The sequence below is a fragment of the Cydia amplana genome, chromosome 14 (genome assembly GCF_948474715.1).
Source record: "Cydia amplana chromosome 14, ilCydAmpl1.1, whole genome shotgun sequence".
In the NCBI taxonomy this organism is placed as follows: domain Eukaryota; kingdom Metazoa; phylum Arthropoda; class Insecta; order Lepidoptera; family Tortricidae; genus Cydia; species Cydia amplana.
This window is the reverse complement of record NC_086082.1, coordinates 9,738,736-9,761,942: the sequence shown is the minus strand read 5'-3', so window position 1 is coordinate 9,761,942 and position 23,207 is coordinate 9,738,736. Positions and strand designations below refer to the sequence as shown.

General features: G+C 37.4%; 2 protein-coding genes and 1 long non-coding RNA gene across 3 annotated transcripts in view; 1 reads left to right on the top strand and 2 right to left on the bottom strand.

Moving 5' to 3' along the window:
- Nucleotides 1-23,207, top strand: part of LOC134654117 (rap1 GTPase-activating protein 1) — a 433,547-nt gene that overhangs the window by 91,230 nt on the left and 319,110 nt on the right. The window lies entirely within an intron of this gene.
- Nucleotides 1-23,207, bottom strand: part of LOC134654145 (uncharacterized) — a 299,175-nt gene that overhangs the window by 173,668 nt on the left and 102,300 nt on the right. The window lies entirely within an intron of this gene.
- LOC134653833 (uncharacterized) lies at nucleotides 1,098-2,695 on the bottom strand. The gene has a single exon (XM_063509196.1). The coding sequence runs from the start codon at nucleotides 2,431-2,433 to the stop codon at nucleotides 1,468-1,470; it is 966 nt and encodes a 321-aa protein (XP_063365266.1). The 5' UTR covers nucleotides 2,434-2,695; the 3' UTR covers nucleotides 1,098-1,467.

Sequence of the window (23,207 nt, the reverse complement as noted above, 5' to 3'; positions counted from 1 at the left end):
TGCTGTAAATACTTCTGTTAGGTCGCATTCTAGCACTCCATATTTGCTCATTATTTCCTTACATAATTGGTGAACAGTCCATGCTTGAGTTAGTTGAGGTAAAACTAGGTGGTAAATATTAATAAATTGAAGTGAAAAACTAGGGCCTATTATATCTGAATATTTTCTTTGGAATTCGTCACACTTTTGTAATAAAGTTGCTTCATCAACATGTAATAAAATAGTTGGTGTTAGAAAATCGAATATATGACAGACTGCACTCATACCAATAAAACGTGTATCTAATTGAGATATTACTGTGTCTAGTACATTATTGAAAATCTCAATTTCAAATATTTTTTCTCGGTTTGGAAATCGGTGATCAGCAGCTAATTCATCAAAATGTTTTTTAACTTTTCTTTGCCTTTTTTCTTGAAAATGGGTATCAATACCATATTTTCTTGCAGTTTCACTGGCTTTGCACTTGAATAATTCGAAATCATTTCTATAAATTTGCAACTTTGCTTTGGTCTCTGCTAAAACTTTACTCGCCTCGCCCAAATTAATGTCGCATTTTTGTAAAGTTTTGGATGCATAATTGATGTCGTTCAATACACTGTGCATGAATTCGCAAAGCAACACGAACTCGAAATTTAGCATTTTTGTTTTAATACTCTCTGCTTCACTACGCTCATCTTTATTAGGGCTCTTTAGAACTATTTCTGATAATGCTTTGATAATATCAAAATAACGAAGTTTTATTGCAGATATCGTATTGACCCTACTGGACCATCTAGTCGGATTTAGTTTTTTTAGAGTGGTGTCCGATTCACCAGTGAATTTTGACAGTAGATCCCAACGTTTGATGCTGTTTCCGAAAAAGTTATACAAATCTTGCAACGTTGCGAAAAAAATCTGTATTCCCACACAACTTCTAACGGCATCATTTATCACCAAATTTAAATTATGAGTGGCACAATGTACGTACTCTGCGTTAGGCTGGATATCCTTAATATGTTTTTGTACACCATTATACACACCACTCATCACACTGGCTCCATCATAGCCTTGCCCCACACATTTTTTTAAATCAATATTTTTGTCGATAAATAATGTTGTCACTTGGTTGACTAAATCTACTGCGCCATGTTTGATGGCTGCATAAAAGCCTAGAAACACTTCTTTTACTTCTATATCAATTGGCTGTCCATTTTCCGATCTGGTTATTACTGCATACCTCACAACAATGCTTAGCTGATCTACCTTCGATACGTCCTGTGTCGTATCCATTATGATGGCAAAAAACGGTGACGCTCTAATTTGTTCTAGTAGATGGGTTTCGAGTTTGGTCCCCAAGGTCTCAATCATTTCATTTTGAATTGTTGCACTCAGATATCTTGTAGATCCTAAAAACATAAAAAAACACAATTTCAAAAAAGTCCTGATAAACAGTTAATTATTATAAACAAAATAAAACGATAAAAAAACTTAGAAATAATTATTATTACCTTTGGGCATATCCAATACTTGCCGCAAAATGTGATCATATCGGGCGACAAGCTCTACAACGGATAGAAAATTTCCGTGGTATCCTTCCTGACTTAAGTCTTCTTGATGTCCTCTCAAAGCCAAAGAACCCTTTGCTAGGGTAAGTATGATATCGAATAACCTTTGAAGAACCATTCTCCAAAATGATGCTTCTTTGCGAATTTCATTTTCAAGTTCCTTGTCGATAGTATTAGTATCATTTTTTTTCCAAAATTCATACACAGCACATGCTTCTGAATGGCCACTCGAACAACTGTGTTGTTTAATTCTTTCTGATAAATGCTTCCAATCTCGAATTCCCGTACACCAAACATTATTCCTTTGTGAAGCAAATAACCAGCAGGGTTGACAATAGGCAGCGTCTAGTATTTTGGAATAACACAACCAAAAACGATTAACTGGCCCATATTTAGAACATGAAACGTAGTACGATTTTGAAAAACACCTATTGTTCTGGTTGATGTCTGTTGGAAAAGGTCCTGAAGGCTGTAAAGGCCCCATATCAATAATTTGACGTTTTTCGTTATCACTTAATATTTTGTTCGTGAAGTTTCCCAAGTCATAAGAAGATTTGTCGTACACATTTTCGAAAAATGTAGAGGTCTGTGGTTCCTCCAAACCCTCCGCTCTTATGTGTGTCATGCAAACATCATCCACGTTCACATGATCGGCGGCGGAGGTATCTCCAACTGCAATAATTGTCGAATTTTCTTCAGTAGGCTTCTCAACCAACACTGCAGTTACCACATTATTTGAGTCACTATCAATAGAAATATTTTGGCCAGATGTACTTGCAGAAGGCTGACTAAAAAACTTGTCAATTTTGGGCAATTTTTGTTTACTATCTTCTCTTTCTTGGCGTTGTTTGCGTTTAAATGCACCACTGGGTTTCTTATTTTTATCCATAATTTTAGTTTTCTAATTTAATTAAACAATACAATGTTAGATTGTGCTCGAGTAGGTAGGTACTCACTGTTCACTGACGACGTTAAAAGTAAAATAAAAGGAAAGAGAAACACAATCATACGCTACAAGTGTCGTTGGGGAATCCCCGGAAAAAAAATTTATCACCGTTAGTGTTACCACATTTAACGGTGAAGACCATGAACGATCTCCTGCCCGCGGACCTGAATCAATGTACCAACTGCAGCCACTGACTGACTTACATTTTTTCACGATATTTCGCGTTATACAAATACAATAATACAATGAGCTGTAGCCGAAATCTATAGATTTGACACGATTTATTGACTTAACGGACATCAATATGAGTCTCGGAGTAATTAACAATGGAGCCGCCATTAACAGGCGTACCCCTCTGTCGAAAATAGGCGGCCAATGGTCAACCTCATGTCAACCATATGTATGGACTGACTTTTATCTGACATGACGTAGTACCTATACATTTGATGTGCCCCTCCCCCGCAAAAAACGGCAGACTATTTTGTACCGAAAATTTTAGACATGGCGTCTCCGTTTATATCCTCCAAGATATGAGTGGTAAAATCAAATAAAATTGAACCACTATATTGACCAGTACAAAAAAGTTTATTGACATTAGCTTACTAATGCCGGCTACATACGTAACGATAAATCGTAGCGATAAAACTGTGCAGTCCGAACTGCGCAGTTTTATCTGCCGTGTGTATGACAAATCGTTACGATAATCGACAACGATTTGTCATACACACGGCTGATAAAACTGCGCAGTTAGGACTGCACAGTTTTAAAGCTACCATTTATCGTTACGTGTGTAGCCGGGGTTACTCCTGATACAGAATTAATTTTTTAACCGTTCTCGAAAAAAAAATCTTAATAGTGGTAACAGACTATCGCACCGCACCAAGGTCATTGTGCGACGCACCCATAAGTAAGAGCGAGAAAGCGATATCTCTTTCTCGCTCTTATCGGTGCGTCGCACAATGACCTTGGTGCGGTGCGATAGTGTGTTATGGCCTTAACTCGAATTCACAATAAAACGCACATCGATGGATAATAAAACGCACATATCACTATCCGTCAAATTGACAACACTGCCAACCTACAGAAAGAATTTAGGGGAATTCCCTAGGCATAACTTTTGAATTTCTCTCAACTGAGTTGCCATGATTAAAGTGGGGTTGCAACCTGTCATATTTATTCTGAAAATGGGAGAAATTTCCAAAAGTTCAGTTCGATCGAGATTTCTGGTAATGATTCGAGGGCCCCCTGAGCTTGAGGGCCCCGGGGCACTGCCCCGCCTAGCCCCTAGGTAGCTACGCCGCTGAAATGTACTTATAACTAAATAAGAAATGAAATTGAGTTTGTTTCGTAGCGAATATGGGAATGATTTAAACATCAGAAAATATTGTGCTTTCCATCGGTGGAAATATTTACTATTTGAACATTAGTAATTCAACAATTTATCTTAATGTTTGAACAGAGCCCGTACCATGAGTCACTGATAGTGTCAAAACTGACATAATATACGCTATCGAGAATGTAATTTACTTTCTATACATCTCGTTCGCACTAATATGCGAGTACGAGCGAGATGTATAGAAAGTTAATTACGTTCTCGATGGCGTTTAAGTCAGTGCCAAACTTATGGTAGCCGTACAGATAGTACTTAAATTACACAGCATAAGTTAACTTAAAAAAATCCTTCTCTTAAAATTTTATCTCTGAAGGGCCAATTGCGGGCGGGCTGGAGGACTCTAGAGAAATTGCGGGATCTTTTCCACCCCCACATCAATGGACACTTGCGCTCACCGTATTCAGCCTCGCGAAGTAGAGGTAGGGTAGGGTGCACTTGGATAATTACGTTAAAAATACATTTTTCTAAGAAAACGATTATTTAATTATCTACAGTTTATTTTATTTTAAGTCGTTGACTGCCTTAATCTGATTGGTTAGCCCTACGGGTTTGTAATAGAGATTTACCGTGACCCATAAACGGGGCTAGAACAGTGAACGTACAACTTGTTATTTATCAAGGAATAAATCAGGCTCTCGATGTCATAAGAGGTATACCCTATTTATAATATTAAAAAATAATTAGTTTCTGACACGTGTTAGCTATTAAATATATATATTTCGTAACTCGCTGAATTGAACTACGGGTGAAATATTATTTCGTAATGTCGGTAAGTTACCCAACAAACTTATTAACTGTTTAGAATTCACCCTACTCGTTACCAGGCGTTATAATAATTTTTCACGAACTACGGTTAGATGTCCCGAGCAAAATAAACTGTTTATTTTACCCCACATGACCTTATATTCATTAAATATATATAATCCCATTTTGTTGCACTTAAGTGATTGAAAAGTTCCACAAAGCCAGTAGTTTAACAACTTTGTAGGTAACTCGAATTTATACGAATCACGTAACTGCCCGAGTTTACCCTTCGTGTTACTTGAATATGGAGCGCTGTGCAGATTTTTGGGTCTGTATACATTTTACATGCGTAGAAACCCGGCTTTTGGGGCTTGGAGAGGTTTGCCCTTTGAACGGTGGCATGTGGTGTTACAAAGCTTACCTTAGCTTCTCATATTTTATACAAAGTGTACCTATATCGTGCGGGTTTGATATATTATGTTCCCTATAATGGCTTTTTAGATACATACATACACATATTATAGCAAAAATACAAACATTCAAAAAGGTCAAAGTCACTAGAGTCTGTTCGGAAAGAGAATTAAGAGTCATGGAATTATTGGGCCCCATACATTCCACGACTCTTCTCTTTCCGCACAGACTCTATACCTAATTGATTATAGGTACGCGTATTCAGCCCATAAACTGTACAAATCTAAGACTAGAATATTTGCCAACAATTGCTAATTAAATTGTATACCATCTGGTTATTAAATTATACAACGGGACTTACAGCTGTCAAAAATCGTCAGGTGAACAAGTCTGCCGTGGCTGAGCATTTACTGGAGTCAGGACCAAACCACTGGATTGAGCTGCATAACCCTAAAATCCTGTCCACGGATCGTCATTTCTACAGCAGGAAAGTACGGGAAGCCATTGAAATCAAAAAACATAGTAATTTCAACCGGGACGAGGGTTTCAAGATCTCATCCACATGGAATCCAGTCATTAGTAAATGTAAGCGTAAACGAATATCGACAGTCGATAAATCGAATATCGTTAGTGTTGTGTGTCGACAGAATGACATCCCTAGTGCGCAAAACGTTCAAGCGGATAAACAAGACCAAGTGCGGGTAGTTCGAAAAACTCGCGCGGTTAGACGATGCTGATGTCAACTTAAGCCAGTCTTCTCCGAGACCACGGGGACAACGCCGTCCCCGAAACGTCGGAGATAAATCTTTAAACTTAGATATGCGATTAAGTCCCGTTGTATAATTTAATAATGTGTAAAAATCGTGAAAGTTTAAATCAGTGTTATACCATCTGGTTTATAATTAACTGGTAGAAAATGAATAAGCCTAAGATGAAAAAGGGGGCTCATATCTTAGATACGTGTAGCAATAAATTTAATACCATGCAGCCTCTGTTCGCGTAGGTATATAATGCTTTGTAAAGGCAAAACCATCCACAATAACGGACCAATTCGAAACATTAAATTAAATTATTCAAAATGGAGTGCAAACAAAATTTATAAAGAATTCGATTGAATATAAACTATTCGATTTGACCTCAACCTTCACAATTTACGTCGACAATGCATACAATTGAATAAACGTCCATCCTGCCGAGTACTTCCAGTCTATCCCTAGTTGATTAGTCCTAGTAACTTGTGAAATAATCATTAATGTTAGACGTACGTTGTTCGTTATGGTTATTTTGTGACTTAGAAATCAAACTGTAAGTTTTGAGCGAACTCCGAAGTTGTCAGACGAGTGTGGCAGCACCAGTTTGGCACTCATCAAACATCATCAAACATCAACATTTATTCAGCAAATAGGCCAAAAGGGCACTTTTACACGTCAACATGGAATTTACATACAAGCAAAAGAAAACACATCAGCAATTATAAAATACACCAAAGCCGCAAATATCAAATCAAACTAAAGTATTACATAGAGATGTATAAAGTCTCTACTGAGATTAACGATATCGAGAACGTAACCACAGAATAAACGTAACTTACATTTTATGCATCTCGCTCGTAGGTACTTACGTAGACGTTAGGGTATATGTCAGTTTTGACTTTGACACTGTTTAGTGACTCATGGTACGGGTACTATTAATACCTACTTCAGGCGAATTTCGAAAGTCTAGAGTCTAGACGAAAAGAGATTAAAAACCTAATGTAAGTAAACATTAATGTATTATTTCGTTTATCAATTCTGAGGGCTCTATAAATAGACTGATTGCGGATTTATTTGGTATGGCCTCGTGTGCGAAATGTCAGCTAAAGAAGGAAATAATTCAATTCAGGAACCTAGGTAACCTAATTTGCAAATTCATAAATTCTGCGATCGTCTGGAAAATTTAAAGGTCAAATTTTCTAATTGCGAATTTCCTAATATTTAGGTATAATTAACAACTCAAATACATACAGTATACAGTGAATTAGAATGTATAACAAATTATTGGCTTAGTTTAACTTAACATTCCTTATTCTTGTATATTAGTTTAGTTTCGATTTTTACTAGTATTATTTAAATTAACTAAATATTTTTCCTCAATTTGTTGTTATGAATGAATCTTATGATTTAACAAAAGCTTAGGCTATGTAACATACGGCACAAAATTTAATAACACAGTAGACGCCCGATACAAGTAAAGATGAAAATATGAAATACGCGAAACGCGAAAGACGACGACCAAAATTATGTTAACATAATTTCCACTACGCACGTCTTCAAATCACGAATGTCTGCATGTGAATACGAAATCATCAATAAACATTCGGTTCTCAGTGAGAATTTCTGATGACGTTGATATTCAGGATTAACATACTTTGGTTTAAGTGTAAGGCCTGAGTGGACGCTCGAAGCGGAGCGTTCGGCGGGGCGTGCAGCGTAGCGTCGGGCTCACAAGTAATTTGAGCAGCAGAGCAGAGCAGAGTACTAAGGCCGCTCCTATACGCTTGCATTTGTTTAACATGCACGCCGCACGCCCCGCCCCGCTGCACGCCCAACTCGAGCGTCCACTCAGGCCTTACACTCATAGTACAAAAACGGGTTTAATACGGAAATATGTATTTATCACTACATATTGTCCGGCACTATAGAGATTGTCTCCCAGCAGTTTTATGATTATATTTATATTGCTAATAACATACTAGAAGCTTATAAGGATTGTCTTAAAAATGACCAATTTCGATTTTTTTAACTTTAAGGCATTTGTTCTAGCGAATACCTACATTTTGATGCATAATTTCCACAATTTTGATCAGATTTTAATTGTTTTTTAGTATATATGTAAGGCTTGAGACGTCATCTTTAATGTTATAGTACATTTGCTTTAACGTCCGACTTTTGGTTTGGTTGTGAAACCAAAATAATCGAATATTTTTTTACATCATTTTGATTTCTTTGTGAATTGCTCTTAAACTGTTAAATATTTTGGTACACAGTGTATAAATTAAATATAGAATATTTAATTGGCTTTCATTTAATACCCCACACGTGTATGTGCAATGCATATTTTGGGTGCAATATGCAATATTCGCATCAAGGCGGGAGTCATTCTGATGACGTCATTCCGCTGAAGTAGATGGCCGGCGCCGCTGTCTCCCGGCAGTTTTGGAGACTAAATACCATGCCCAACAACATACTAAAAGTTGGTAGCGGTTTCCGGATCTGAACTATATTCCCATAAGGCAGTGCACTACTAATGCCGTGAAAGATCATACACTATTTTCTTTTGCGACAAGTTATCAAGTAGCCCTATTCAAATTTATTCACTATCCACAGAAATAAGCCCTGTAACAGGAGCTTCCATATATCTATCCAATTACTCAAAGATAGTTTTCCACATCGTTAGACCTGAAAGTCTCACTTTAGTCCTTTAGTTTAGTACATACGCAAAGGGGATCTAACTAGTGTTGGTAAAAGCTCGATATTTGAGGAATTTATTGTTTAGACTCAAATAAGTATCCTTATATTATACTAAGTATTCAAACTATAGTCTGACAAGCCATTTCCTTCGGTAGAAAAAAGCGGCAAAAGTAAAAAAATAAGGCGCGAAGGGTTATCGTCCCATAGAAAATTGGAATTACACGCCACTACTGAAAATGTTGTTTCACAGACTATACGAGTATAGTAACTAAATAGCGCCTTCGATAGGAGATGACACAGCGAACATAAGAAAAGTAAAAAGCTGTACCTAACCTTCTTGAGTTTTCTATTAGTGTAAGACCTGAGTGGACGCTCGAAGCGGAGCGTTCGGCGGGGCGTGCAGCGTGGCGTCGGGCTCACAAGTGATTTGAGTAGCGTGCACTAAGGCCACTCCTATACGTTTGCATTTGTTTAACATGCACGCCGCACGCCCAACTCTAGCGTCCACTCAGGTCTTACACTTAGAGACTCAAGTTTTTAGAGATGATTAAAAAACTGAAATACATAGATGTCATATATTGAAGAAAAAGTGACAAAGCCCTTCAGTGGCTGGTAAAAAAAAAACAAAAAAAAAAATTGATAAAGATTATTTGATTGTAAAGATTTAAAAAGTAATAACTTATGCACAATGTGTTTCCACAACGACATCTTCTTCACTTCTCCGGGCTCAGCACGGTTCAATTTTTATCGACTATCACTATGCCCGTCACTTTCGCACTTACATACTTGTTAGAACGTGACAGGCATGGTGATAAACGATAAAAATGCGACCGTGCTACTAGGGCTGTTTAGAATTTGTTATGGGACTCGAAACATTTTTTACATGCTTCAAAAAGAGTTAGAAAAAGTAGTAGTAGTAGTACTAGTAAACTCTTTATTGTACAAAAAGACATATTAAAAATAACATACAAATAGTGAGAAGTACAAAGGCGAACTTATCCCTATGAGGGATCTCTTCCAGTTAACCTTTGAGTAGATGAGAAAAGAAAGTGAAAAGAGGGTGACGAATGCAGCAAAATGTACAACAAGGTACCAAAAAGATAAAGGATATAAATACATACAAAATTTATAGGAAAAACATACATATATTACACAAAAAGGAATGGGGGAAAATATAATAAAAGTATTATTCTGACGACTAAAAACGTCTTAGTAAATAAGTCTTTCCGGTAAAAATGATAGGTACCTATATATATAAGTTCCTTCAATTTAGACCCATAAAACTCAAGTTCCACCAACTATAAATAGGAAGATGTAGCTAAATATAGAATGCCTTGCCCTTAGTATATTGGCAATGGCTGGAAGGACAAGTAAGTACCTATTCCAGGCGTACTAACTTAATTTTAAGGGAGCCCTTAAGGAAAGGTCGGCGTAAGTACTTAAATCCATTCCTACTGAGCCAATTAAAGGTACAGTCATTAAATATAACCTTGACGTTATTTTAATAGAAATATAATACATAATATGGTTATATTTCTGTCAGCATTGTTTTTTTTTCTGCAGAAGTTAATGAATACTTACCTATAAATCTATTTTGTATTTGGAATGTGCTCCAACGAATGTAAAGAATGTTTGATATAATAATAGAAAATGCCATAAGATGTTAAATTCACTACTAATAGGTACTTGCTATAAAAAATAAACAAACAAGTAAATATTGCTTTGATAACAGACTGGGCTAGGAGCATTTATGGACAGCTTTGGATTTTTTATTTATTTATACATATTAAGTAATGTATGGTAATCCAGATTGATCCCTTTTTTGTCAAAATCCAATTTTAATGATGGTATCTATGAGGAATCGAGGATTTTTTTCATATCTTACAGGCATACATTTGTATTTTCATGAAAAAAATCATGCATTAGCATTAAAAAAATGCCATTTGATGAAGGGGAACTGCTGATGATGACCACAACGGAATTCTTTCGCTTTTGGCGATTTGTCATGGGTTCATTTAGCTTATACGAATTAAAATAACACTAACGTTGTTCCGCCAATATGGAGATCACGTTGTTTGTGCCAGATTATAATTTTTCTGCTAATTGAATAAAAGTGACAAGTGGTGTAGTGTATAACAATTGTTTCTATTCTGAATTTAATGCAAGTAAAATATTGTTCGTTTAAATAGCACACTCATGTTCTTATAGCAACACGGGCTTCCGGCGTGTCGGAAGCCCGTGTTGATCGAAGCTCATGTTAATGTAATATTAATAAATGTATTTCGCATTCAGATTTGAAATAATATGGCACTATACTACATGACTTGATATTAAATAGTCTCAGGCTAAGTACACTACTCTCGCCACAATATGCAGTCGGAGAAGTAAGACGCACTGACACTTTTATAAAATAACATAAACAATATAAAGTCTATGTCATTTGTTTATTTCAATGCTTGATCCCCCTTGAATCTCATAGAGATCGGTTACCATTTTTTATGAATTGGCTGTAACAATCCGTTTCACGAATCTCCACAAAAAAGCTACGTAAATTTAAACAATATCAGACTTCGCTCACGTATAATATGATCAAATCTCGCTTCAGCTAGATTTAAAAGAGATTATTTGTGTCTTGGAGGTGACTTTCAATCTTAGGTTTAAGAAAATTTGATCAAAAAATTGTAGCGATGAACAATATTGTACCTAATATTAAAAGGTTCGTCCTTTTGTGTGATATGCCACAACATTTATTTTTCAAATACAAACATTTTCTTGAAGTTAATTAAGAGTTGTAGAGATTGATACAGAATGTGAATGATACAGAATGTATAAGCACACATTTCAAATAAATAGGAATGTATTAATATTAATAGTGTACCACCACCAGCTAGGCGTTGGCATACTATTTATTCAATAGCATGTAGAATATAGTGCCAAATTGTCTCATAATAGTAAAACCGAAGGGAATCTTTCTTCTACTTTATCCTAATCATAAGACGATACCGATATCCTAAATCCTAAGCGGATCCCTACTATTTTTGTTACATCCTGTACATGAGGTATTCACTAATTTCCTCCAGCGCAGTTCTTTCATACAGAGGTTAAGAAAATACTCACCCATCCCAAGCTACGTAATGATATTACTTTTAAGCCCAGAATAAAAATAAAAGTGGAAAAATTACTGTCTTGTGTGAAACTTGAACTCACGGCCTCTGTATCGATACTCCAGCGCTCCACCATCCGAGTCACCAAGACCTCATCCATAGCCAGCAAATCTTTCCACCAATATATTACTTTGGCCTATATCAAATAAAGGCGATGCTGAACACACCGCTACCTAAGCAGTACTGTAGCACTAGAGGTTGCACGAAATCAATTTTGAAGCTAAAGTTAATTTACTTTCGGGGTGATTCCCTTGCTTAGCGAATTGGCTTATTATTATACATATTAAGGATGCCGTGTTTCCTTAAGAAAGAGTGCTTATGCGTGCCATAATTCAAGGTCACAAGTCCTCGCCTGTCTCACGTGCAACCTTTAGTATTTTGTAAGGTATCTTGCCTCAACCTTGCCAAAGGTACGCATGTCATCTAGGACGCACTGATCAAAGAGCCTCAACTCACCCGCGTGGAATCGCGGGCGGTCCCAGTGGTTACACGAGCGGGGACCAGTCAAGGTTGCAAACCTATGTACCTAGTGTGACCTTGAGAACCATCACAACTTTAATAAACCCGCTTAAGAAGATTCTGAACGTACCATGGCTCAGAACCAGCATTGAAATACCTGTGGTGCTGTGTTAATACAGATATTTTATTTCGTTCATTCAAGCACCGGTTAATTAATTCAACGCGAACTAATAAAATTCTTTCACTCTCCTTACCGGTAACATTTTATGGACTGGCTCGGAGTTTTTTTTTACACGTACTACAGAGTCGGACATTTACATAGGTATATTAATGTTACCTACTTAAAAAAGAAACGGTAGAAATTCCTTTTCAGTGGAAGTATTAAATGTTAGAACAAAGAAACCACAACTGCGAATGTGCTTTGCTGGAAATAAATGCGACATAATGTGAGGAACTAACGAATTTGTTGGGTTGGGCGTTGGGCTAAATATACAAAGGGATATTCATGGAATTTTGTTAACTTGATAAGTCCATGATCTAGTAAAAATGTTGACGTGGTTGCCTCAACGATGTGAACGGCAAGTTCTTAGGTTGACCACTGTCTCTAGATTTATGTAGAAGTATGCAAAATCTTTCATTCCGATTTAAAAACGTGTTAGGTTTTTTAAATTGATATGGTTCGATCTCACGCTACACATGCTATGTCACAGCTGATTATTCCAAGCATAAAACATTACGATAACACTGATTTAAACTGTGTCGAATGAGTGACATCCCTAGTGCGCAAAACGTTCAAGCTGATAAACAAGACCAAGTGCGGGTAGTTCGAAAAACTCGCGCGGTTAGAAGATGCTGATGTCAACTTAAGCCACTCTTCTCCGAGACCCGGGGACAACGCCGCCCTCGAAACGTCGGAGGTAAATCTTAAAACTTAGATACGCGATTAAGTCCCGTTGTACAATTTAATAAACATTACGATGTCGTGAGTGTGTTCGCAGCCCAAAAGGTGGAGCCAATTCTAACTTATATTTTGGTATCAATATGATGACAATTTGTTATCATTCGTTCGTGCGTCTCGCTTGCAACTTGCACCAATGGTGCACAACTTGAAAGTGAATTGGCCATCTGCTATGTTTCAGGATTAACTAGTTCTGTTGGAGTTCTCAACTCGCCTGCAGGAGGCAAGCTTTTGGAATGACATCCCAGGAATGCTACGTATTTTTTTGAATGTTAAATTGAAAAGTGTCGGAAGTTTCTTTACTTGTGACAATTTTAACGAATCGAGTTGCAATGGTATGTAATTAATATATTTATTGCATATATTACATTAATAAATAGCCACAAAGGGTACCTACATTCGCCACAACCTAGCTATACTTTTGCCTCAAAGAAATTGTGATGATAATTATCGTAAATTTGTTATATGTCACTAAAATACGACCGTAAACGTCAGTTAACACTATCTTATTCTGATAACCTACCCTGTCTACACTAACATAAATAATATTGAAGACCCATCTATAAAGTTTACCTGCAAGATTAAAACTTATTTTAAGTAGGTTATAACAAAGTAACTAGACTTTGCACGAAGGTAGAATCTAGGGATAATACACGTCGAAGTTCCCCTAACTTATTTATCGGATAAACTTCTTCGCAAAAGTGAAAAGGCGGCGGTTCTCGCGCTGAATTTTTCATGATCATCCCCGCTCCAGCATTTTCGAGTGTTACTTAAGAGTTCATGTTAATCGAGCAAGTTTCAATTGGACTGAAATCGGTCAGTTTTCAGAGCTCGCTGAAAAACTATCAGCAGTAACAGTGAAGCGTAAAACTGTTGATACCTATCAAAAAATATGTATGTGAAGTTGGCATAGGTATCAAATTCTAGCAGATCACGTTTTATTTGGAGTTCTATTAGCATGGACTAATAGTTCTAGAGTTCCTGATACTTTTTAGCAATAATTCTGGCGTTTTTATCGTAAACACCAATACTATGGAATTTCACAAAATGATATGCTAAGTTCACACACTAGCATAATAATATCATTTTGTTACTAATGGGATAAAAAAAATATCCTAGCCTCGACACGTGGTAACAAAGAGTTCCTGACACAAAAAAGGCATCTCTGAGAACATTCACTAATTTTTTTATCTATTTTTGTAATTATAATATATGATATGCTAAGTTCACACGTGCTATGCGTGCAAAATGAGGTACATTTTAGCTATACTTTCTCGCAAAGAAACAGTTCAGAACTTACGCTATGCGGTCGTATTCCTTAGCCTTAGAAATCTCCTTATTCTTACTCGCCGAAAGAAAAAGATAAGGAAAGCGTACAAAGTAGGTAATTTAACGTTCAAGCCCAATCGAGGCGAGACTCGGGCTAAGCAATAACCCTCATACAAATCGATCCTGCTCTAATAAATAACCCAGATGTTGTTAACGAACCCCAAGACAAATGAATCAGTAATTCAATATGGTACTCGTAAGATTGATTCGGTATGTGCACAGCGCTGAAAACAGCGGGGCCGGAACAACATTTCCGCAAAACGAATAAATTGATTTGTTAACTATTGCCAATTTATAAAAGTAGATACGGGTTAAGGATGACTCACGCTAGACTGGCCGTTTTATCCTTTACTCGTATCTCAGCTGTTACTATAGTCGTTTGCTCAGGGCAAGGAACTCGATACGTCTACACAAAGTACACAAGTGCCTATAATTTGCCAATCAAATTAGTGATGTAGTATCACTAATTTAATTGGCAAAATTAGTGATACTACATATTATAGTGCGTTTATACTAGCATGCGACTTATGCGATTTTAGCATGTTATCAATCCGCGCACATTGCATATTACACTTAAGGGCTGCGGTCTGCTTGACCAGACGCTATCTGCGGAAGGCAGCGCCTTTTGTGAGACTTGTTGTAAGTCGTGTTAAGCTGGAAACAAATTATCGGACGCGGCTGACGGACGCGGCTCACAGCCGCGACTTATAGGTATCTAGATAATGAATATACACTGAACTGTGCAAACTATCGGAGGTAAGCCGTGGACGTAACCTTGAGCCTTCGGACATCCGACAGAAATCTGGCGCGCTGGATGTTCCTGACTGTGCACACTTTTATGTCGCGCGCGTCAGCCGCGTCCGTCAGCCGCGTCCGATAATTTGTTTCCAGCTTTAATATCACAGCGCGCTGTCCGTCGGGGGCACCGCCGTTTATGCAGACCATAGCCTAAGCAGGTAAAGTACGCGAGCGATCAGCCCACAGCCTTACCTCTCAAGATAATTAACAGTTCGATTAATTTACGCAATTACTTAAATGTAATACATATTTCACTGTTTGGTTTTTCCTTGAAGGAACAAAAGGCTCAGCTGTTCTAAGCTGAGAAGGGTTGCCTTTTAATGCTGTTGATATAAACTTTGCGCTTTAACAGTTGCCAGAAACTGTTTGTCTGGTTAATAAACGCGTAATTGAATGCTTCCTCGGTATAAAATGCAGAAATACATCTTCAGAGCTTTCTTCCTGCCTATCAATCATTATGATTATCCGTCTTATTTCTTGAAATGAAAAGTTTTCCATTTATTCAAACATTGCTCGATTAATGCGGTAAGAGATATTTTCCTAAATTGTAAAACAAAAAATTAATTGTATATTTACAACCCAAAATTAACGAATTATCAGACGAACATGATGTTTGATTTTAAACCAATGACACATTTTAAAAATTGTTTACAATTTTAGGTTTCAAAAATATAAAGCACGACAATGATTATTTTTAGAAATACATACTAGATTCTATTCAAGGAATCTTAATCATCACTTTGAATAGGTACCCTAACGATAATAGCCTGGAAGTACGACTGGCTAGACAAATTATCGCAGTCCGGATATTACTCCGAGCTAAAAGCACATTAGCTTTATTGATTGACCCGTTAACTAGTTAAACTAATGCCTAGTGCCGACAGATCAACATCACCGGTGACGTCAAAGATATGCACACATATACACACAATAAAAATATAGACAGGCCCCGATAATTTATTTCGGGCTGTTTAAAATTATGTATACCGACAGGTTCCTTACCACAATTATTAATATTATTATTGTCCTTATCTGGGGGCACGCCAAGACGAGCAAAGCGAAGCGCAAGGGCCTACCTACCTACCTTACTACCTACCTACCTAGGGCTACCTACCTTATTTTCTCGAAGCGCTTCGTCGTTTTTAGGGTTCCGTACCCAAAGGGTAAAAACGGGACCCTATTACTAAGACTCCTCTGTCCGTCCGTCCGTCCGTCCGTCTGTCACCAGGCTGTATCTCACGAACCGTAATAGCTAGACAGTTGAAATTTTCACAGATGATGTATTTCTGTTGCCGCTATAACAACAAATACTAAAAACAGAATAAAATAAAGATTTAAGTGGGGCTCCCATACAACAAACGTGATTTTTGACCGAAGTTAAGCAACGTCGGGCGGGGTCAGTACTTGGATGGGTGACCGTATTTTTGCTTGTTTTTTAACCGACTTTCAAATCTAAAAGGAGGAGGTTATCAATTCGGTTGTGTGTTTTTTTTTTTTTTTTTTTTTTTTATGTTTGTTACTCCATGTCTCCGTCATTACTGGACCGATTTTGAAAATTCTTTTTTTGATTGTATGTATATGCATACAGATTGGTCCTGTTTTTGTCAAAACCCAGTTCTGATGATGGGATCCATGAGGAATCGAGGGAACTCCTCAAATCTTAAAGGCATACATATAGTGATTTTTGTGTTTTTATCAACAAATCAAGCATATACATTCAGAAACGTGACATTTGATGAAGTGGAACTGCTGATGATGATCAGCACAGAACTCTTCAACGACGCATAGTTCACGTTTGGCGATTTGTCCTCTTCGTTATGTTTGTTAAGCAAGTTAAGTTTTTAAGCCACATTTTTGTCAAGCTCGAGTTCTGATGATGGGATCCATGAGGAATCGAGGGAACTCCTCAAATCTTAAAGGTGTGCGTATAGAGATTTTTGTATTTTCATCAGAAAATCAAGCATTTTTATTAAAAACTGTCGCATTTGATGAAGTGGAACTGCTGATGATATCAGAACAGAACTCTTCAACGACCCATAGTTCACGTTTGGCGATTTGTCCTCTTCGTTATGTTTGTTAAGCAAGTTTAGTTTTTAAGGCACATTTCTGCCAAGCTCGAGTTCTGATGACGAGTTCCATAAGGAATCTAGGGAACTCCTCAAATCTTAAAGGCATACATATAGTGATTGTTGTGTTTTAATCAACAAATCAAGCATATACATTTAAAAAGTAACATTTGAGGAAGTGTAACTGCTGATGATGACCAGAACGAAACTCTTTAACGACGCATAGCTCGCGTTTGGCGATTTTTTCTTTTCGTTATGTTTGTTAAGCAAGTTAGGTTTTTAAGCCATATTTATGTCAAGCTCAAGTTCTGAACATGGGATCCATGAGAAATTGAGGGAACTCCTCAAATCTTAAAGGCACACGTATAGAATTTTCTGTATTTTCATCATAAAATAAAGCATTAACATTAAAAACTGTCGCATTTGATGAACTGGAACTGCTGATGATGATCAGAACAGAACTCTTCAACGACGCATAGTACATGTTTGGTGATTTTGAATTTCGACTTTGACTTGGACTGGGACCCGGACTCGGATCCAGATCCGGACTCGTACCCGGATCCGGTTCGGACCCGGACCCGGACCTGGACTCGGATTCGGACTCGGACCTGGACTAGACCCGGACTCGGACACAGACCCGGACCTTGACCCGGAAAACCACTATGACACCTAAACTAAATAAACCACTATGATTACCTACCATAAAATGTAGGTATAAAGTATGATGAGGCCAAACCCCTTCCGCTCAAACCCCCGTACACCGCAGTGCGCATGCGCCGTTAAGTGGGTTAGGTTAGGTTTGAACTGCTATCCTCACAGAACCGAACAAAAGTGGGTTAGGTTAGGTTAGAACTGCGAGCCTTACAGAAACGAAATGCTTCCTTTTCTACATAGCGCACCATCTACAATAATCTTTCACCGGGCCGCATAGAAGTCGGTTTTTTTTTTCTTAAAAATTATTATTAACCGACTTCCAAATCTAAAAGGACTCCATATCTCCGTCATTACTGGACCGATTTTGAAAAATTTTTTTTTGATTGTATGTATATGCATACAGATTGGTCCCGTTTTTGTCAAAACCCAGTTCTGATGATGGGATCCATGAGTAATCGAGGGAACTCCTCAAATCTTAAAGGCATACATATAGTGATTTTTGTGTTTTTATCAACAAATCAAGCATATATATTTAAAAAAGTGACATTTGATGAAGTGGAACTGCTGATGATGATCAGAACGGAACTCTTCAACGACGCATAGTACACGTTTGACGATTTGTCCTCTTCGTTATGTTTGTTAAGCAAGTTAAGTTTTTAAGCCACATTTTTGTCAAGCTCGAGTTCTGATGATGGGATCCATGAGGAATCGAGGGAACTCCTCAAATCTTAAAGGCATGCATATAGAGATTTTTGTATTTTCATCAAAAAATTAAGCATTTTCATTAAAAACTGTCGCATTTGATGCAGTGGAACTGCTGATGATGATCATAACGGAACTCTTCAACGACGCATAGCTCGCATTTGGCGATTTGTCCTTTTCGTTATGTTTGTTAAGCAAGTTAGGTTTTTAGGCACATTTATGTCAATCTCAAGTCCTGAACATGGGATCCATGAGGAATCGAGGGAACTCCTCAAATCTTAAAGGCATACGTATAGAATTTTATATATTTTCATCAGAAAGTCAAGCATTTACATTACACACTGTGGCATTTGATGAAACGGAACTGCTGATGATGATCAGAACAGAACTCTTCAACGACGCATAGTACACGTTTTGTGATTCTGAATTTCGATTTTGACTTGGACTGGGCCCCGGACTCCGGACTCGGACCCGTACTCGGACTCGGACCCGTACTCGGACTCGGACCCGGATCCGGACACGGACCCGGACCTTGATCCGGAAAACCACTATGATACCTAAACTAAACAAACCACTATGATTACCATAAAATGTATACATATTACCAAATAAAGTATAAGCGCCGTTAAGTGGGTCCAGGCTAGTAGTTAGAGAAGTCGGTTTTTTTCTATTAAAGATTATTTTGCTTGCTTTGCTCTATTTTTTGTTGATGGTGCGGAACCCTCCGTGCGCGAGTCCGACTTGCACTTGGCCAGTTTTTTTTTTGAACCCTCATAATTTGGGTTTGGATTTGGTTTTGGATGGAAATAAATTGTTTATCTGGTATACCAATTAATTTTTCATATTAGGCTAGGTCATTTATAATATAATATGAATATAAAAGTAATATGTAATAACACTTACAAAACAATACATAATATGTACACATAAACACATTATAAAAAACCTAACGTTGGTCAGGGCCGCGGAGTGAGGAACCGACGTACTTACCTACTAGATACTCTCGCTGGGTGGTTGGATCAAGGGTCAGATGCAGAAGGCAGTAATTTTGGACACGGCACGTATAGTACGTCGGTTCCTTTCTACAATGTATTATTTGCCTTTTAACAGAGTAGTAGTAAGAATTTAACAAATTACGGGAGCACTGGACTTATTTTTGCTCTTGAGTTATTTTATTTATCTAATATTACTTTCTTTATACGAAATAGTTTCTTTTGATTTGTAATGTTTACTTTTATAAAGAATGACTTGAATAATTATTTATGGTGTGATAAAGCTTGTTAACTGAAGAGATATTACATATGACAATGACATAATATTTTAGATATCAAGGTAATAAATAGGTAAGCTAGGCTAGGCGCCTATAAAAACTAATGACACTTTGCATTACAATCCTGTAATACCTACTCGTAAGTATTATAAAAAATTTTTATAAAAAAAAAGAAAACCGACTTCAAAAAGGATGAAATAAAATATTATCCTTTTTGAAGTCTATGCGTTACCAACTGATATGTTTGAAGTCGGTGCCAAGCCAAATTTTGAAGCATACCATGATTTTGGTGCGATTCAATAAGGATGTACGTTGGATTGTCTTACACGACGACAATGAACGTACTTTATGTAGGTACAGTCGACGTTAAAAATATGTTTACACTTTTCGCCTTATTACAAAGGAGTAAGGTGCAAAAGTGTAAACATATCTTTGACGTCGACTGTACCTAAGAACACACTTCAGAACACACGATCAAACCTTCTTGGCGCAGTCCGTACCATGTTTGTCGGCACATAGTGTAAATCCAATGCATTTGAAGTCGGTTTTCTTTTTTTTGTAAAAAGTTTTTATTTTTCCATTTTTACTTTTAACGCATTGTTAAGAGCGCGACGCATGAATGAAAAACAAGATCACGTTTAACATTAAATTCGATTAGGTACTTTAATAAATATGTAATCAGGAATTTTCTCGAGTCCGTCTGGGAAATTATAATTCCTAAACACTAAATCCATCTTCCGCCCCGCCACTGACCCAATCCCTCAACCCCCCCCCCCCCCCCCGATCACTCAACCTCATAGCGCATCAACCCCTGATCCAGGAACCCCTCGACCCTGAAGCAACAGCCCTTCCACCGCCATTCCCCGACCCCTTAATCCCTAACCCTAACCCCCGATCAGTAGCCTTACCAGCTTACCACGAGTTTGACATTGATATATTCGCTAGCGTGTGTGTAACTTACTTTCTTTGCATCTCGCTCGTACTGGCATATTAGTGCGAGCGAGATGCATAAAAAGTAAGTTACGAAGACGTTAATAGCGAATATGTCAATGCCAAACATGTGATATGGCTACAGATCAGGGGTAGTGTCGAAGTCGTGGTAAGGCTACAGTCACACTACATCAAATTGGTGGTTTTCCGAAGCAAGGGCTCGAGTTACTTTAGGAAACACCGAAATCACTTTACACGTGCCTTTTAAAATTAAGGAGTTCCCTGAATTCCTCATGGATTCCATCATCAGACCAGAACCAAAAATAATACGGAAACACCTTGGAGGTAACTTCTTCCAAACAAAAAAAGAATTACTCAAATCGGATCACAGATGCCGGATTAACCGCTGAACATACTACATTTAAAAAAATCATCATCATTATCACCAAAACAATCATCATAATCAGGTCTACTTCATCAAATTGGTAGTTTTCGGAAGAAAATGGTCGAGTTGCTTAAGAAAACACCCAAATCACTATGCATGTGCCTTTAAAAATTGAGGAGTTCCCTCAATTCCTTATGGATCCCATCATCAGAACAGAACCAAATTAATATGGAACCAACTTGGAGGTAGCTTCTTCCAAATAAAAAAAGAATTACTCAAATCGGACTACGGATGTCGGAGTAATCGGTGAACGTACATAAAAAAAAAATTGCCTAACCCGAATACAGAACCTCCTCCTTCTATGAAATTGAAGTCGGTTAAAAATAACGAATGAGTTTTACAAACTTTAGTGTATATTTGTTTTAGCAAGTGTACTGTTTTTAGTTATTGGTATCGGTATATGCAAATTGGGGAATACTGAAAATCCAACGATATTAGCTATGGATGATACGATTTTGGTATTTAGTTAGATTACTTATTGTTATTGGATTAGAGTTATATGCTTCTACCATACGAATATAATCATAATTTATTTCTAGCATAATCATTATTATTTCAAAAGGGGTGTCAAAATATCTTCAAGTTGGTGTCGAGCCCGGCCTTAGCATGCACTTAGTGCCATATACTAGGTCGAACTTCACAAGAGGTAGTAACTGGGATGTAGAGGTCACCAGGAATAGGCCAGGGACCTACGATATGAGGACTTAGACCAGCTCCCACACACTGGTTTAACACGAAGAAACAGACACCCCATTTTAGACTCCCAAAAACTGTATATATGGGAAGAAGTTTAAAAATGTTGATAGCGCGATGTAGAACATCTACCTGCGTCTATTTGTCTAGTTTACGCACAATAGATCGAAGGGTCCTCTATTGTGCCCGTTTTTATAGAGTTCCGTACCCGATAGGCGTTGTTGGGAACTACGCCACGCCTTCCTTCCTCGCTATAAGCTTTCAGCGTCACACCGAAAGTCTATCTCGCCTCTAAATAAGGCTGTAAGTAATAGTATTTTTTTAAAGTAAGAAATGTATTACCTAGCATCGTTATAATACTGGGTGGCCGACTTAGAGGTATACAACTTTTATTTGCCGCCATTTTATTTTGGCGGTAAATATGACAGTTATTGCATGAAAATTAGTTTGTGTAGATACGGAAAATTTATTATGGAGCGTTTTACGACGGAACAACGTGTTTTAATCATTAAAAACAATAGAAACATTAAAAATAACGTTTCCCGGTAAATTATTTCGAGAAACGGTGACATTGACTGGCCCCCAAGATCGCCTGATTTAACAGCTCCTGACTTTTTTCTGTGGGGCTATCTAAAGGGACGTGTCTATGCTAATAGGCCAACGAACCTTCAGCAATTAAAACAAAATATTCGAAACACCGTCGTCGCTGAGATAACGCCAGAAATGTGTGAAAAGGTGATGAAAAACGCGATGAAAAGGGTTCGCATCTGCCATGCTGCTAGAGGTGGATATTTGTCTGACATTATTTTCCATGTGTAATTGCTGACCCTACATATTATATTTAACAAGGAATACTTAATATTTTTTATGTTTTATAGAATAAAATTTCAAAGTGCCTCTTATTTGGCCACCCTGTACTAGACTAACTGCTAAACAATATAGTAAGTAAATAAAAATATTATAGGACATTCTTACACAGATTGACTAAGTCCCACGGTAAACTCAAGAAGGGCTTGTATAGTGGGTACTCAGACAACAATATATATGTCGAAGAGGGAGAGGGCTAAATGTGTGGGGCTGTTGATAGCGGGTGGTGGGCATGGTACCTCGATGTATTACTTCACAGCCAAAACAGTAGATATGCTACCAACGCATGAAATAAACATTCAGACCCGTTAACCGTACTAGTGCCTACTATATTTCAGTACTAAATAATCAAAATGACCAATCACTATTTTTGATTTAAAATAAA